The 16,727-nt window shown below is 36.3% G+C and overlaps 1 protein-coding gene across 1 annotated transcript in view; it reads right to left on the reverse strand.

Annotated features, from left to right (window-relative positions):
• Slc13a1 (solute carrier family 13 member 1) overlaps positions 1–16,727 on the reverse strand; it is a 78,722-nt gene that overhangs the window by 17,595 nt on the left and 44,400 nt on the right. The window contains exons 7-8 of the mRNA XM_021190847.1: positions 12,519–12,670; positions 2,190–2,309 (exon numbers count right to left, since the gene is read on the reverse strand). Coding sequence (XP_021046506.1) covers positions 2,190–2,309; positions 12,519–12,670 — 272 coding nt within the window. The remainder of the gene's footprint in view (positions 1–2,189; positions 2,310–12,518; positions 12,671–16,727) is intronic.

Below are 16,727 nucleotides of genomic sequence, written 5' to 3' on the forward strand. Positions count from 1 at the left end.
GTGGCAGCTAATTTCTGTTTGTCAGTCTAAAGCCTTTAGAGGGACACACCTTGGCAAACTGAAAAGAACTCTGAAAATTTAGTTGGAGCATGAAACTGCCATGTCTAACCAGGAGTGAACAACAAGAGGGCTGTTGAAATACAACACAGACCATATTGTAATATGCCTGCCCCATATTAAAATAATAATGGAGGTTGCATGTGTATTTGTTTAAAGTCATTAAAAGCAGCAACAAAGAACGAAAACAGCAGGGGGCTAGTCACTAGACAGTGTGCCTGTGTTCACTGGTTCAGGATTCTTCTCTTTTGTGCTCCCAGCCTTGCTACCTGTACAACTGAACCAGTCCCAGAAAGGTTGGATTCCCTGGGAGGGGCACTTTGTATGCAGCTGGCCTGTTACACTGAAGGCCACCTGCTGAAGTCAGTGACATTCCACACATTTGCTTCAGCAGGAAGACTGCCACATGCTGCTCCTACAATCTGGATAGAACATTTTTTAAAACCATCAGTACTATCTTCCAACTACTAGCACAATTGGGCAGTTAGAGAGGAAAAAAATAAGAGGAAAAATAGAGAGGGGGGGAAATGTTGGTCATTACCTTGCTAGACCTAGAAACTATGGTCACAGATAAAGCACCACGCCCTACTGTACTGTGCCATTTTTTCAAAAGAAGTCTGAGTAGCTAAGAGTTCACCTTAGCTGTCTTAGAGAACAGTATGCTGCTTGATTCATAGGTTCTTAGAATTATTAAATTTAAACTATAGAAGTAAATTTTAAATATTTTATTAGTTAGAAAATAATTTTCATTTGAATATATTTGAATATATCTATCTATCTATCTATCTATCTATCTATATATATATATATATATCCCCTAATTATATGTGATGTATAGTTCCTAATGGAGAATTAAATAAGTTGAAAGTTCAGGCTGCATTTTAGATTTTCTTGATTAGCCCTTGGTGGGCTTTGTGGTGGCTGCCATCTCAGTTATACAACCACTGAATGCTTATCAAACTACCAGCTTCAATCTTAGAAAAGCAGGGGATTCACTTAGAATACAGAATTTGACATTTTAGTGACATCTGTGGTTCTTCACTGACCAGTATATCCTACTTTGGTTGCTGCAGTTCAGTTTGGACTCTTAGGTGTTGACATTATGGTGCTAGAAGTGGTCTTACCAAACTGATGAATAAATCCTCTTGTTTACAGTAGAAGATACTAAGACTAATCATGGGCAGGACTTGCAGAGATTTCTCATCTGTCCTAGTGTTACTTCTCATGGTGGTTTGAGTAACAATGGCTCACATAGCTTCATATCTTTGAATACTTAGTTGCCAGCGAGTGGAACTCTTTGAAAGGATTAGAAGGATTAGTAATTTGGCCGTTTTAGAAAAAAATGTGTCATTGGGGGTGGGTTTCAAGATCTCAAAAGCCCTTGTCAGACCCAATCTCTCTCTGTATCTCTCTCTGTCTGTCTCTGTCTCTCTCTCCAGAAGTGCTCAGCTACTTCTCCATCATCATGCATGCTCTCATGCTCGCTACCCTGTTGATAAAGGACTAAAGTTTGAAACTGAAAGCAAGCCCTCAATTAAATGTTTGTTTCAATAATAGTTGCCTTGGTCATGCTGTCTCTTCACAGCAATAGAACAACAGTAAAGCTACCTCTCTTCTCTCAATTATTAGTCCAACATCTTTTCATAGAGAATCTTTTCAGATTTATATTTTACGTTATAGTTTGAAGGTGTTATTAAGTTTGAAGTTCACATGAAACAGGGAAACCCTGAACGTTAACAATTGAAAGTAACTCGATAATCCAAGAACATTCATCCTGAGGCACAGCACCACGGATTCTCACAGCTCTACTGTGATAGTTGGATTGGGACCATGACATCACCAGTTCCTTATGCCTTTCTGAGCAGTTGCTATATCACTGGTTTAAGACTTAAAGGGCACCTATTTGGACCTGTATTTTATAGACTCCACCAATGCCAATGTTGTTTAAATTATTCCAGTCTATCTTAAAAATGTGTTCAGACAGGCTAATTTTTTGAATGCAAAAAAATGTGGAAACCCAGTGTGTGTAGCATATGGGGAGAATACAGATATTCTCTATATATCTAGATATAGAGGTAAAAGCATGGTACATATAGATACCTTTATCACATTAAAATAACATGTCTACTTACTCAAATCCTAAGAAGAGCCACTGGAGCCAAATCCAAGACAAAAGTAGAAGAAGAAGAGCAACTGGGAAGGAAAACAGAAACCAGGATCCAAAGTTGAGGCAGCGACAATCAGGGTAGTGTCTATATGGAAATGAGAAGCTGTGTTAGGGAAGAGAGACAAATGGAGTCTTTGCTGGTGGTCATGAAGCAAAGAGCAGCAGTCCACACTTTTATTGTGTTTTTGGCAGAGATGATTTTCTTGGAGTACAATCACAGTATACATACCAGCACACATTCCTTTTTAAATCTCCTGCCCTCATTCTGTAACCACATAACTACGCTATACCCCACAAAAAGAAGAGGGCTGTTTTAATTGTTGTCCTTTTAAATCAAGCTCTAATGAAATACTTGCGAAAAATGCCTATCACTGTAGCTTATATTCTTTAAGTACAAAATATATGTGCATGAAGGTGTGCGTGTTGTTGTTACTGTTCAAATCATCAGACTATGGATGAGCAAAGACCAATTGGCTAGGCTGGGAACAGATGGCAGAGGGAAGAACTCACCGTTAGTCACCATTCCTCACTGGTATCTGGCAACCTAATATTTATGAAGAACTTCGACTTGGCTCAGACCTTCTCCTCTGGCTAGTTTTAGGTTTCTTTCACCAAAAGAATTGTACCATTCTGAGTATATCAGAGGCCATTGTACCTAACTTTGGACCCAGTCTAATGAAACAACTCTGGACCAGAAGAAATAGTAAAATATTCTGTGTAAGACTTCTGATTTTTTTTTTTTTATCTCCCAGTTATTTTACTTAAAAATTAACAAAATAACAAAACATCAGCAATTAAATAAGCTCAGATAATGAACATCTTTCTGTGGTGACCTTACACTCATTACTTTAAAATATAGTCTAAATACTAAATAAATTAGCATATCACAGTAGTTTTATAACTGCAGAGGAACATCAGGAAATTTGAAAAATAATTGGCTTTGCTTATTTCTTCTTGATGTGATAACATAAAAGTTGGAAATCTAAATATATACATAAAATTGACAACCTGTTTTTAGTTCTTTTAAAATGACAAAATAAAGAAAGCTTTGTAAAAAGAAAGATTTTCCAATTTTGTTATAGCTTGTTGCATAGCAATTTCCTCTGAACTGAAGCATAACATCACTGAGAGAAGAGGGAAGTTCCTGAGACTCAGGAAGTAATCACACAAATCCAGGAAGCTGAAACGAAATCTCAACCCTGTCCTCAAGGTTATCTTCAGGAAACAATTCCCAGGAAGAGGCTCTGTTCACTAGTGAATTCGAATGAATGAAATACACAAATGAGGCAGATTTGCGAATGGAGCCGCATTAAGCCACTCAAAGATAAAACCTTGTCATTATCCACAAATTTACTTATATATAAAATATAGAAGATAATATAATGAATGAATATGCCTGTTATGGAAAGACAAACGCTGCATGACCTCACTCATTTGTTTGATAGGTTGATTATAAGTGACAATAATCATTAAAGGAAATGATTTTTAATGTTTCACTACAATGAGTGATAAATATTTGAATTGTTTTCCCTAATTTGAACTATAAAACTCTGTGTTGAAGCTCCCATAAATATTAAGAATTTTTAATGTGTGAACTAAAAAAATTAGTAGTTGCTCTACCCATTTATGACTTTTTTTTTTTTTTTGTCCTAAATGGATAAAGGGTAAGAGATTAGGATTACTTTTGTTTGTCTGAATATCAGTCAGTATTTAGTTTTCCCAGCAGGACTTGTGAAAGGTACTGTCTCATTTGTGGGAATAAGGATTAATATTTAGAATACAGTTAGGAATTATGCTGGCTTAGTAAGGTGGTGACTGTAGGTTCTTCTTTAAGACCCATGACTTTACTAGCCCTGTGTAGTTGGCTAATTTTCCAATACTAGGCATGACTTCTCTCTTGTGGAGTGGACCTCAAGTCCAATGAGAGAAATATTGATTACCTCCAAGGTATGTATATCACTAAAAATTGTCTTTCCAAGGGAAGATCCCCCAATTGTTTACCCAGCATATGTTCAGCTCTGAAATAATATGCATACAAGAAATATTATAGGGACTGAACAGGTTGCATTATACATTAAGGAATTTGTTTATATATTATAAATTATGAATAGTATATATTATTAAAGAAATAGAAGCAAAGAATTTGAGGGTGTACATGTGAAAATTTGAAGAAAGGAAAAGGGTGAAATGATATACATTTAATTTCAAAGAACTTTTAAGGGATCTGTATTTTCTCTCATGTATATTTTCGGTTTCTTTGTCAAGAATCAGGCATTTGTGGGTGTGTGGACTTACATCTGGGTCCTCAGACTGTATTCCATTGAGCAATGTATCTGTGTCAGAGCCAACACTATGGTGATTTTATTCCTGTGATTCTATAATCTAGCCTGAGGTCAGGTATTGCAATACCTCCAGCAATGTTTTTGTTGTAGTTCAGAATTGCTTAGTAGAGGTGGGGTCTATTGTGATTCCATTTGAATCTTAAGACTTTCAAAAAGTTCTGTGAATAGTTGTATTACAATTTTTGTAAGAACTATATTGAATAAAACAGATTGCTTTTGGCAGGGTGGCCATTTTCACAATACTGATCATACACATCCATGAGCTTAAGACGACTTTCTATAGATATGGAGAGATATGTGTGCCATATACTAAGATGGTGACATCTGAAGAACAGGTTGGCTGAGGAACAGGTCACGAGGGGAGCATGTTCAGAATGATTTGACGTGTCCTTTAGTCCTCCAAGTGATCATATTTGATAGTCCTCTATATACATGAGTTTAGAACTCAATGGAAGGGACAGAGACTCAGACATAAAAAGGCAAAGCATTAGTGTATAGGTAGAATTCAAAGCCAAGGAGGTATGATCAGTTTAGGATGAAATGGAGATCTAGATGTAAAGTTGAATCATAGGTTTGCCTTACATTAAGAAGTCAGGAAAAAGTGGAAGAATGAGCAGGTAGGCTAAGAACTTTCAGTTCTAATGAAATCCCCATGAGCAAGGCATTCTACTTCTATTTCACAGGGGAAGAAAGTCTTAGGGGCTGCAAGCATTATTCAAGGGTCATAGATTATGTAGTCAAGTGGGGTTTTCAACCCAGGAGATGCTTTAATTTAATTTAACAAAACTGCTTTATCACTAAACCACTGTGGGCTCAACTACACGTCCCAGCTAAAAGTGGAAGCTTCTGCGTCTATCACTAAACATCCATCAACTACAATATAACATTTATGTTTTAAAAGGCATTCAAAAGAGTTACAACTTTTTCTCATGTAAAACTGAGACATGCTTGGACCTATAGCATGTTTAGATCTAAATGTTGATAGTGGAAAAGATACCACTGTTACTGCAGTTCTAAGGCCAACTACGAACAAGATGGATTACTTTAATTCGAGTTTAAAAAAAAAAAATAATGCATAGAAACCGCCTTAAAAGAAATGATGCAGCTATGGAAATCTACAGCCTTTTCATAGATTTGGATCATTAGCAGTCATAATGACTCGGTGTCTACCCTGATTATAATCCCTTTTTATTATAATGTTTTTGATTAACAACTTCTTCATCTGTGTGAGGCAAAGTCACTTCTCAGCTTTGGATTTGAGGACACTGAGGGATACTTAAAAAAAAAAAGAGAGAGAGTTTGAAAATGTTGGCTGCTTTTTGTTTTTGTTAGCGGGGCATGGTTTCAAGCAGCAAGAAGGAGGTAGAACATATGAACGCACAGCAGCGTGACAGCATGTTCAAGACCTGTACAAGTCCGAACCAGACGAAATCCCAGCATGAAGAGGCGCGTAGGCACGAATTCTCACTCCTAGCTGGGGAGCGATCAGAAATTGTCAACTGCTGGGAGAGGAAGGTCAGTTTTCCCTGGGAGTGAGTTCTTGATAAGTCTGTCATGCTTGGGGGGAAGACAGGAGTCCAAGAATGTTTAGGTAGCGCACAGTGGTCTTGATAAGAAAAACCTTAAGGGTGGGCAAGAAAGTGGTGTGTACATATGGGGAGCATTGGGGGAAGGAATCTGAATATGACCAAAATAAGGTGTGTGAAATTCTCAGAGAACTAATCAGAGAGAGTGAGGTAGCAGCAAAGCAGGGTTGCTTAGAGTGTGGCCATGTCCAGGTTCCACGGAGTGCGTCACACACTCTGTGCCTTCAATCTTTATGGCAATGCATTAGAACATTTCCCCTATTTAGGTAAAACAAACATGCAAACAAACAAAAACAAACCTGATGTTCAAAGAAGTTATGGTATATGACACACGATAAATTTGGATACACGATAAATGATGTACTTTGGACCAGATCCAAATTCTGTGATGTGCACATTTCTTAAGTTAAAAAAAAATTATTATGTATTTGTATAGAAGGTGTGTGTGTGTGTGTGTGTGTGTGTGTGTGTGTGTGTGTAGTATGGCCATGCCACAGAGCATATAGGGAGGTCATAGAACAACTTAACAGCAGTTGGCTTTCACCTTCTATCACGTGGGTACCAAGGATAAAATTCAGTTGCCAGACTTGGTTGCAAGCACCTTAACCTGCTTAGGCATTTTGCTGGCCCCCGTATTTCTTCTCTGGTAGTTGTTAGGGAATTGGTTTCAAAGAGATTTTATATGGCTCGTTTCCAAAGTAAAAGCCATGGCAGTTGTTGAAGGGAATTAGTACTGCATTGAAAGGGATTAGATTTACTTTCTTCATCTCTGATTAGCAAAGACAATAAGCCAGGTAAGCTTTGAACCCAAGGCAAGTACAAACACATTTCTTTCACTGTCCCTCACTCTGTGAGTCCTAGAACAGCAGGCAACTCCTTCGCCAGAGTTTTGTTTTCTGCAGAACAGCTGTCAGCAATCAGCCATAATCTGAATACTCTTATTTGTCTTGTTCCTTAAAAGAAAGGAGCTGTGTGGCATAACCTTCATTACAGTGTGTTATAGCTCTTCTAGTTGGTTTGCTATTGTCAATATCTTACAGTGTCTCATGACTACTTTACAAATTCGGTACTATATGTGTGAAGTGATAAATGCTACAGATGTGGTTAGGTACTAGCTAAAGGTTTATATATTCACTGAGATTTTTACAGCCTAACCCATATTGATAAGCCAACTGCTGCAATGATTGGATACACAATTAGAAGGAATGTCTGTGATGATCTTGAAAATAAGCCTTCCTTCCATGCTGCTTTCTATGCCCATAATTTTACAGTTAAAACCTAAAACCTGAAAAGTATGTTTTTATAATCATTAAACTATGCCATTTTACTTGGAATAACATTCCATTCTTTAATTCAATAGCTCCTTCTTGACTGATATTACTCATATTTATTTGATCAAAATGGTGCATCAAAACTTCCCTACTACTACTATGAAAATAGCAATTGTTCTCAATAATATACTTCCCTTCACCAGTTTAACTTGATATGAAGATTATTCCATTGTTAGGATAAACCCCGAGAACTATCAGACCTTCACAGACATCATGTACAGCCAAAGTTTGTCTAGTAGCTCTCTCCTCCTTATTGCTCCCCTCAACCTCCTGTTTCCAAGGATTTCTATTTCTTCCAAGGGTTAAAACCAGACCAACATCTTACCTTTGGGTAATTTCTAAAAGAATTTCCCCTGTGTTTTGGTCAGGCCACAATTTATCCTTTTTGTTTGTTTGTTTGTTTGTTTGTTTGTTTTTTTAACTTAAATAATTTCAACTTTCTGCCTTTCTCTCCCTACTATGTGCTTACTTCCTCTGCTCAGTCTGATGTTTGCCCACTATCAGCTGCTATGTTGAACCTATCCTCTTCTTTTTTTAATTTTTTTTTATTAGATATTTTCTTTATTTACATTTCAAATGCTATCCTGAAAGTTCCCTATACCCTCTCCCCACCCTGCTCTCCTACCCATCCACTCCCAATTCTTGGCCCTGGCATTCCCCTGTACTGAGGCATATATAATTTGCAAGACCAAGGGGCCTCTCTTCCTAATGATGGCCAACTAGGCCATCTTCTGCTACATATGCAGCTAGAGACACAAGCTCTTCTGGGGGTGGGGGGGTACTGGTTAGTTCCTATTGTTGCTAGCCTCTTCTAAAACACCAAGCAAAATCATGGGCCTTTCTTGGCCATCTTCTTGCCTCCTCTATCACTTCAGCTTCCCATGTTCCACTAATTATTCTGAAGATGGACTTCACTTTTTGGCTTTTAGAACACCACATGTTTCTGATTCTCCTCCTACTTTAATTAGTTTTCTTTACCTTCCTTATAAACAGTATTTCCTGAAAGTATATCCTCATCTATATTCTTTTAAACATTTACTTTCTTTGTGACTATTTCCACATTCAAGAATTTAATTTCTGCCCTTATAGATATGCTACTTGACATAATTACCTTGGAGAATGCATGTACTTATGATGCCTGCTACCAGTCTCCTTGTGGATAGGTTCTCAGTAGGCCATAGAAATCTGACCAGATTAAGTTAATTTCTCTGCGGAATATGCTTTTTCTCTTTTAGAAGTTCATAGCACCGCACTCTAGCCAGAAATCACCAGAGTTGCTTTAAAGCCTCTTTAACTTGAAACTCTCATGACTAATTATAATGACCTTCTGGCTGTGCGATGCCTTGGATTTAAACACTGTCATCTCAGGAGTAGCCTTTCATCATTTCTCAGTGCATGAGTAATGCACTTCTAATTAGATTCTTACCCTAGACTCTTAGAATGTCAATCTTTGTGCACACTACCACACTGAACTATGCAAAAAAGAAAAAGAAAGAAAGAAAGAAAGAAAGAAAGAAAGAAAGAAAGAAAGAAAGAAAGCCCCAGTTCTTTAAAAGTATGTTGCTGATATTGTTCCATTTAATTTGAGTTATTTGCCTTAATTTTATAACTGTACATAGTGTTTACCTCTAAAATCTTTCTGAATAATAACAACATTTCACTAGCAAATTTTCTGTAGCATATGTCTCAAGTTCTGTTTTAGGACACACGTTCTGTTTCTGGGGAGGTCACTTTTCATTAAGACAATTTTTACAAAAGCTTTTCATTAATTTATTTATGCATTCACTTTTGCATCTCAATTGCAGTCTTCTCCCTCCTCTCCTCCCAGTGCCACCCTCCCACTCCCCTTCTCCCATTTCCCCTCCCCTTCTCCTCAGAGAAGGTCCACTCCTGCTAGGTACCAACCCTTCCTAGCACATCAAGTCTCATCAGGACTAAGCTCATACTTTCCCACTGTGGCAGACAAAGGAGCCCAGCTAGGGGAAAGGGGTTCCAAAGCAGGCAACAGGGCCCAAGTCAGAGACTGCCCCCACTCCAAGTGTTGGTGGACCCACATGAAGACCAAGCTTTGTTGAACTTCGATTATGATGATTTCTATTACTATCATCATCTCTCAAGCAACCTACAAAAAAATGATGTGTGGACTTACAGGTACATAGATGATAATAAGTAGAAGATAAATAGACAGGTAAATAGCTGTAAAAGAATTCAAAGTAAGTTATGCAATTTTTCTCTTTCAATACTGCATTTGGAAGATGGCACCTTGCTTTGAATACCAATGGCAGAAGTTACTGATATTCCAGTTTCTTGTAGCCTTTAGCATTGGAAGGCAAAATCATTGCAAGTGTATTACTGCTCAAAACAATGGCAAATGGTATCAAGAAGAAAAGATTGTATTATTACTGCTCAAAACAATGGCAAATGGTATCAAGAAGAAAAGATTGTATTATCTTAGTGAGTTCCTAAGTGAAGCAGAACGCCTCTCCAGCTCTAAAAAAAAATGGGTAAAAAGAATATATATTGCAGAACTTTATGTTCCTGATATCTTCCCAATGAAATTGAATGAATATTCCCCCAATGTAGTTTTATGATATTACTGTATTTTGTAAAGATGCATTCATGTAAAACTTACCTATCTATTTCATTTTATAACAGTATTTTATATCAAGTGATAAATTGAACCTTATTCTAATCATGATTTCCATATAATTATTAGTGTAAATACAGCATTTTGAAGAAAAACACTGAATTTCTAGGTATATTTTAAGTAGTTTATAAATTTAAAGGAAACTTTAGTCAAATTTCATGATTAGAGACATTAAGTTTGTGAAAATAATTATTGAAACATTTGCTTAAATTGTCAAAAGGCTCTTGACCCAATATTAAAAATAGAGCAATGTATGCAAAATATCAAGAAAATGATTAAATAATAAAAAAAATGTTTAAACTGGCCAATACACTACACAGGAACACAAAGCGCAGGGGCAAACATGGATTCAACTGTCCAAAGATATTTCATTAGAATGGTTAGATCATTCTTTATATAAGAGCCATTCTCTGACGCTAACTGTGGTAAACCATTTAAATTGGGTCTCAACATTAGGAAGAGGATTTTGAAAAGCTGGTTGAGATGCAAAATCTCTTTTCTTGATCATGGACACAAATCTAGCAGCAGAAAAGATTCAGGTGCACTTGCAGTTCTTAATTTGGCTATTTGTGGAATATAGCTCCCCAAGATTAAATTTTAGAAGTCCTCCATTTAGGTATCAAATACCTTTCAAGCATTCCTTCCTAAGTGATTGTTTAGACCTATGAAGTATCCCTGAAGAGAAGTTCACACAAACCACACCACTAACCAAGAAGCTATTTGAAACTGATATTTAGTGGGAAAGAGATAATCAGTTTTGTCCAATGAAATGCCATTGGATGTATCAACTACACTTCAGGGCAGAGAATAAGCCCAACAGAGTTAACCACAAGAAAACGTACTTTTAAAAAAGTCTTTGTATTTTCTTTTGGTATTTTGTCTTTCTTTCTTTTTTTTTTTGTTCTGATTTTCATTTTTGTGGTTTTTGATGTGTATGTGTGTATGTGTGTTTGTGTGTGTATGTGTGTGTGTGTGTGTGTGTGTGTGTGTGTGAGAGAGAGAGAGAGAGAGAGAGAGAGAGAGAGAGAGAGAATGGGGAGATGGGAAGGACCTGGGAAGAGTTGAGAACTGGGCAAAAATGTGATCAAAATATACTGTTTGGAAAAATACCAAAATAACATAAATATATCTTTATACTAAATATATAAATTAAAACAAATGTATGGTGGATGTATAATCACAGAAACATTAAATATACACAAAGGTCTTCAATATTGAACCTGAACTTCTACATTATTGTTCTTAGTACACAAGATGACACTCTTTGTAGAATGGTGATTGGCATTCTTAGCCTTGCGTTTGTTGGAGAAGCTATGTATGCAAAAATTTTACAAACTATTTGAGAAGGTCAAGAGAGCATAGGGTTCTGCTCTTTGGAGTGCAATTCCCTGTTTCTGAACCCTACTGTTTATGAACAAAGCCTACCTCCTCTTCTTGGGCTTCTTAAAGGCCACCCTTCTTCCTAGCACGCTGACAAGTATGTAATGTACTTCTAGTACTTGAAATAGGCCTTGCTTCTGAGCTCTCAAAGAAAAACATGTATTTCTAACTTTTTCTTCAATAGTTTTACATAATGCAAAATATTTTAGCATTACTTACACATTTAATTCTCGTAGTATGTTTCCAAAATGTGACTGGTTTACACATAAAAAATTACATCTTGGAAGAATTACTTTTTAGTTAGATTTTATAATTTGACTAAAAATTATAGTATTCAACTCATTTAAATTTATCTAAAACACTACCATGGTTGAAACTGGAGATTCCTCAAGGTTTGTAATGGTCTGGTATCACACCTATAAACTTTCAGTTATTCATTCACATATCAGTAGGATATTCTAATGCTTTTTATCTCTGGTAGCTACTTAATTCTTCAAATTTTTTTTCTTTTTTGGTGTTGCCAACCTCAGCCTCTTCCAGTTGATGCCCATGTTCACAGTTCACCATTTATGTTCAAATGCTCAATATCCAAACTCTGCATAAATCATCTCATGCAACAGTGCATGTTCCTATCAACTGATTGTCACATTATTGAATAAGCTGTGATGAGAAATTTATTCCCTTTCTGGTAAGAGGCTCAGATAGGAGTGCTTCTCCATTCCATCACAGAAGCATGGTGTCTCTGATATTAGCAGAGTAAGGTATTTTTACAAAATCATGATCTTAGCTTAGCTTAGCAAGAAAGTGGATCTTCAAATACATGTTAATTGATCAGATCCTACATCGCCATCAACAATCCAAAGGTAGATTTCTAAATCTAGAGTCATTGTGATAGGAAACAAAGTTAATCCTGCATAGCAGTTTAGTCCCTGGCTTTGATGAGTCAGGTAAGAATTACGTCTATGGGTTGCTGTCCACTTGTCGAATCATCAATCTGATTTTACTTACGTATTGAAATGCTCAGAGAAGATCAGGTTGGTGGAGGTACCCGTGATTGTTGTCAGCCCACCAATGGTTGAAGAGTAAGCAACAGATAAACACATGAGCTTACACATCATATGGTCCTTCCTTGACCGATATTTTGCTCCTGTGACTGCATTCTGTTAATAAGAAAAGACATTATGAGAACAGTTTGTGGTCAAACAACATTTTTATGTAATGAATGTGTCCTAGTTTTTCCATTTCATATACATGATGGTGTTTGAAGACAGAACTTTGGAAGGTAATTAGAGTTAATGACACAAAGTTAGATCAAAGCCCCTTTAAGAGGAGACATTAAGAAGACATCACGATTTCTCTTCACTAACTGAAATGCACAAAGGTGACAATGTGCTTACCCAAAAAGACTCTAGTCCCTGCCAGACCTTGATTCTAGACTTAACTGATAAATGAGATTTTTGTTGGTGTTTTGCTATTGTATCTTGGGTTAAATAATAAATAACACAAAAGAATAACAATAGGAGTAAGCCACAGAAATGGGACAGTATAATAAAAATGTAAGTAAAACACTGAAATATTTCACAAACACAACGCAGTCATTCTTTAAAGCTTATTTCCTGTTTCTGATCCAATCCTTCCTTTATCTCTTCCCTCTTTCCATACCTTCCAATGCTTTCTATGGCTTTCTGCTATTGTTGATGGTACATGGTCAATAAGTTCCTTAACATCTTTGTGAGATTTTCCCCATCTTGACCCTTTGATGGTTGATATTCATAAGACATCACTCTAGAAACCAAAGGTTTTCATCTTCGTGATCCATAGCATTGAGAGATAGACTCAGAAATCTTGTTCCTCATTCTCTGCTCCAAAATAGCCTGCATATACATGTGCACACATGAGCATGCATACACGCACCTACACACACACACACACATACACACTGACTGGATCATGTAAGTTGGGTATTCCTTTTTCCTATACTTTTGATTGTGATATTCTAAAGTAGGTATTTAGCGCTTTCGTTTAATGCTTCTGCCTGGCTTGGTCTCTTTATTATACCGAAAAAACGTGTCTTGTTTTTGTGAAAAAATATATTGACAAAAACTACAGAGGCAGAGGAAAGGTTTGCTTAGCTTTCAATTCCAGGTTATAATCTATCCTGGCAGGAAAGTCACAAGGACAGGAGATTGAACAACTAGACACATCCAATGTACTGGATTATTTATGCTCAACCCAACTCTTCCATACTTATGCAATTCAGAGTCTCTCAACTACATGTATACATGTAAATGTTATACCATAGTGAGGAGGGCAGTGTTAAACTTAGATAACAAGATACCAAGGTGAAGACAGGAGATGCAGAAAGGTTAGATGAATTATCTAGTGTCAGTGCTGAAGAGTGACAAACCTGTGTAATTTAATTATCGTCTTGCTTTAAAACTCAGAGTTGTAGCCCTTGCTCTGTATTATTTGTCCTCCCTAAAACATTCTCTTCTACACAACTTTGTTGATTTCTTTTTACATAAAGCACTGTGAATGTGTTTAGATTCCTCCATATCCAGTACCAATTAAATCTAGGAACTATATTAGTACTTGATATCTTTTCTTGTGTTATAGTAATATGTACTTTAATACATATGGATAATTTTTAAACTAAGGTGGATGAAACACATTTGAAATAGCCAAGAATTTCTAAAAAGAAGATCCAGCAGCTGTCATGGTCATCAAAACACATTAAAAACACATTTATTCGTGTATATTGACTGTTGTGGTAGTGCTACAAGGAACACTGGGAACGAGACACCATCTGCTTGACTGCAATTCTTTTGATACATGCCTGTAAGTATTGATGAATCATAGGTTAGTTCCACAGCTCATTTTGTAAAATACCTTCATATTTTATATAATGGCTGCAACAACATATACTTCCACTCACAAAGCACAACACAGGTTGCATTGGTATTCCATACAGAGAAGCTGGCTGGCTTGGCAGTGTAAGGCCTTTTCACAAAATCATAAGGAAAAAATGACTGCTCTCTAAAAATCAACATGGATGTGGAAATGGCATTTAGCATGACAGGGTTCAGTGGTATGGACTATAATTTATCTTTTACTTTTTAATTAACATAAAGGTCAGACCCTATAGGTATCTACTCTTTACCCAACAGAAAAAAAAATTATAAAAATTCTATTTGCCTTATATTTTCTACATGATAATGGTTTGTATTTTCCATGTGACATTTTTCCTATTAAAAAGTTACCTTAAAAGGTATGTAAAATATAGCAAACTTCATTAAAAATCTTATGTGTGAACCTAAAAGATACCTGAAACTTATGGCCTATGTATTAAATAATTTTTCATTTCAAGAAAGATATCCAATAACCCAAAATTAATGTATAATTTGGGCATTATTAAGGTAATAGCTGTAGATTTTTGAAAATGTAATTTATATATAGTTCTACATTTACTTTAAAGCTTACAGATTTAAAAACAAAGAAAAGTATAGCTTTTATATGAAAGATGAGCTACAAATATTTGTATATATGAACATAATGATTGGAAATTATTGTCAGGTCTGTAATAAAAATAATTTTAAATTGAGATACCATAGTCTTTTTCTACATAAAGAATGTAAAAGCACCATTAATGATACTGTGAACATTATAACATGCATGTAGATTTTATGAATTTAAGCAGGTGAAAAATTTAGTCAATTCAAATCCTGCAATAAATAGATTTATACACTGAAAGATCATTCCAATTCAAGCTTTAATAGAGTGTTTTTTATATAGAATGGAAGACACATATTATACCCATCCTAGTATACATGAGCCTCATATCAGAGATTTATTGTCGTTTTGTGATATGGGATGCTGAGGTTAACCATTTACCCAGGAACAATGAGTAAAGAAATTGTGGGGGGGAAAGAATTCACAGCAAATTAATCTTTGGTTTCTTGTTAAGATGATAGTTTGAATTAGAACCAAGTGTTTGACACCAGAGTAAGAAGAACCTGGATTAAATCGTTGAGAATAGACAGTAAGACCCTGCCTAGGAGAAAACATGTTTGCAAATACAGGATGAAAAATATCATAGCCCTATGTCTTCATAGTGGAGAATTTTGGTGAGTGTTGTATATATGTTTATAAGAGTCAGAGAGAGGAGGGGAAAGTGGGGAGGGAAGGAGAGAGAAAATGTGAGAATTACAAAACAAAGAAGGGTTTAAAAACAACCAAAGCATCTAGAAATATTAGATATTATATGTCCAGGAAGATACTTGTGCCATGGTGCCTGAAAGACATTGCTATGGTTATGTTATGAATGGGAGAGTGCTTATGTCACAAAGTAAAGGAGACTTCTGCGAAATTACATAGGCAGGTTTATATGTGCTGTTAAACAGATAAATATGTCCAGATGTACATAGGTAACTTGAAAGATAAGGGGCAGACAAAGTGATGACTCAGAGAAAGATCTGACAGAATGAGTCAGATACAGGGCATCTCCAACTCTCAGGAGAAAGCTATTTAAGAGAAGCTCGGGAAGAGGGAAGGCAGTTCAGTTCAGTCCATTTAGTCAGTTGGGAGTCAGTGCAGTGTGTGCTGTGCAGTGGAGTTGAGTTCCTTCAGGAGTTCATGCAGTTCAGTGCAGGTCAGCAGAGGCAGTTAAAGCCAGACAATAAGAAGGAACCAGAAGGTTCGAACAAATTGCTAGAGATACTTTGAGGTCAAGCAGAACAATTCGGTGAGACACTGAGAGAAGCCAGCTTGAATCAGCCAGCTTGGAGAAGAGTTTGAGCCAGAACAGCTGAGCTGAACCAGTCAGTCTGAGTTCAGACTTGGAAGTGTGAGCTATTTGCCAGTAAGCCTCCAAGATGACATTTACTGCTGGTGAATAACAGTTCTATTTACAAGAGAAAAGTATTCAACTCTCCATATTTTTTTTTTTAAATCTCTTAAAAAGATTCAGTCCCTGTTCCCCTTCCTTTCCTGAAAGCTGAAAGCTAATCGAGTCCACTGTCTACGGTATTCTGAGATCTCAGATTTCTGCTTCTCAGTGCCACCAAGAGTATTTTAATGATAAATATTTCGTTCTCCAGCATGGAAGTTCTCTTCTATTTCTCAAAATTCTTTACCTCTGCTCTCTACTCTTTTCCTAAATTTTTTATTATTTTCTTGCTTTTGCTTCTTCATATTTCATCATCTGAATTTTCTCTTTAC

This window comes from Mus pahari, chromosome 2 (assembly GCF_900095145.1).
Source record: "Mus pahari chromosome 2, PAHARI_EIJ_v1.1, whole genome shotgun sequence".
Lineage (NCBI taxonomy): Eukaryota > Metazoa > Chordata > Mammalia > Rodentia > Muridae > Mus > Mus pahari.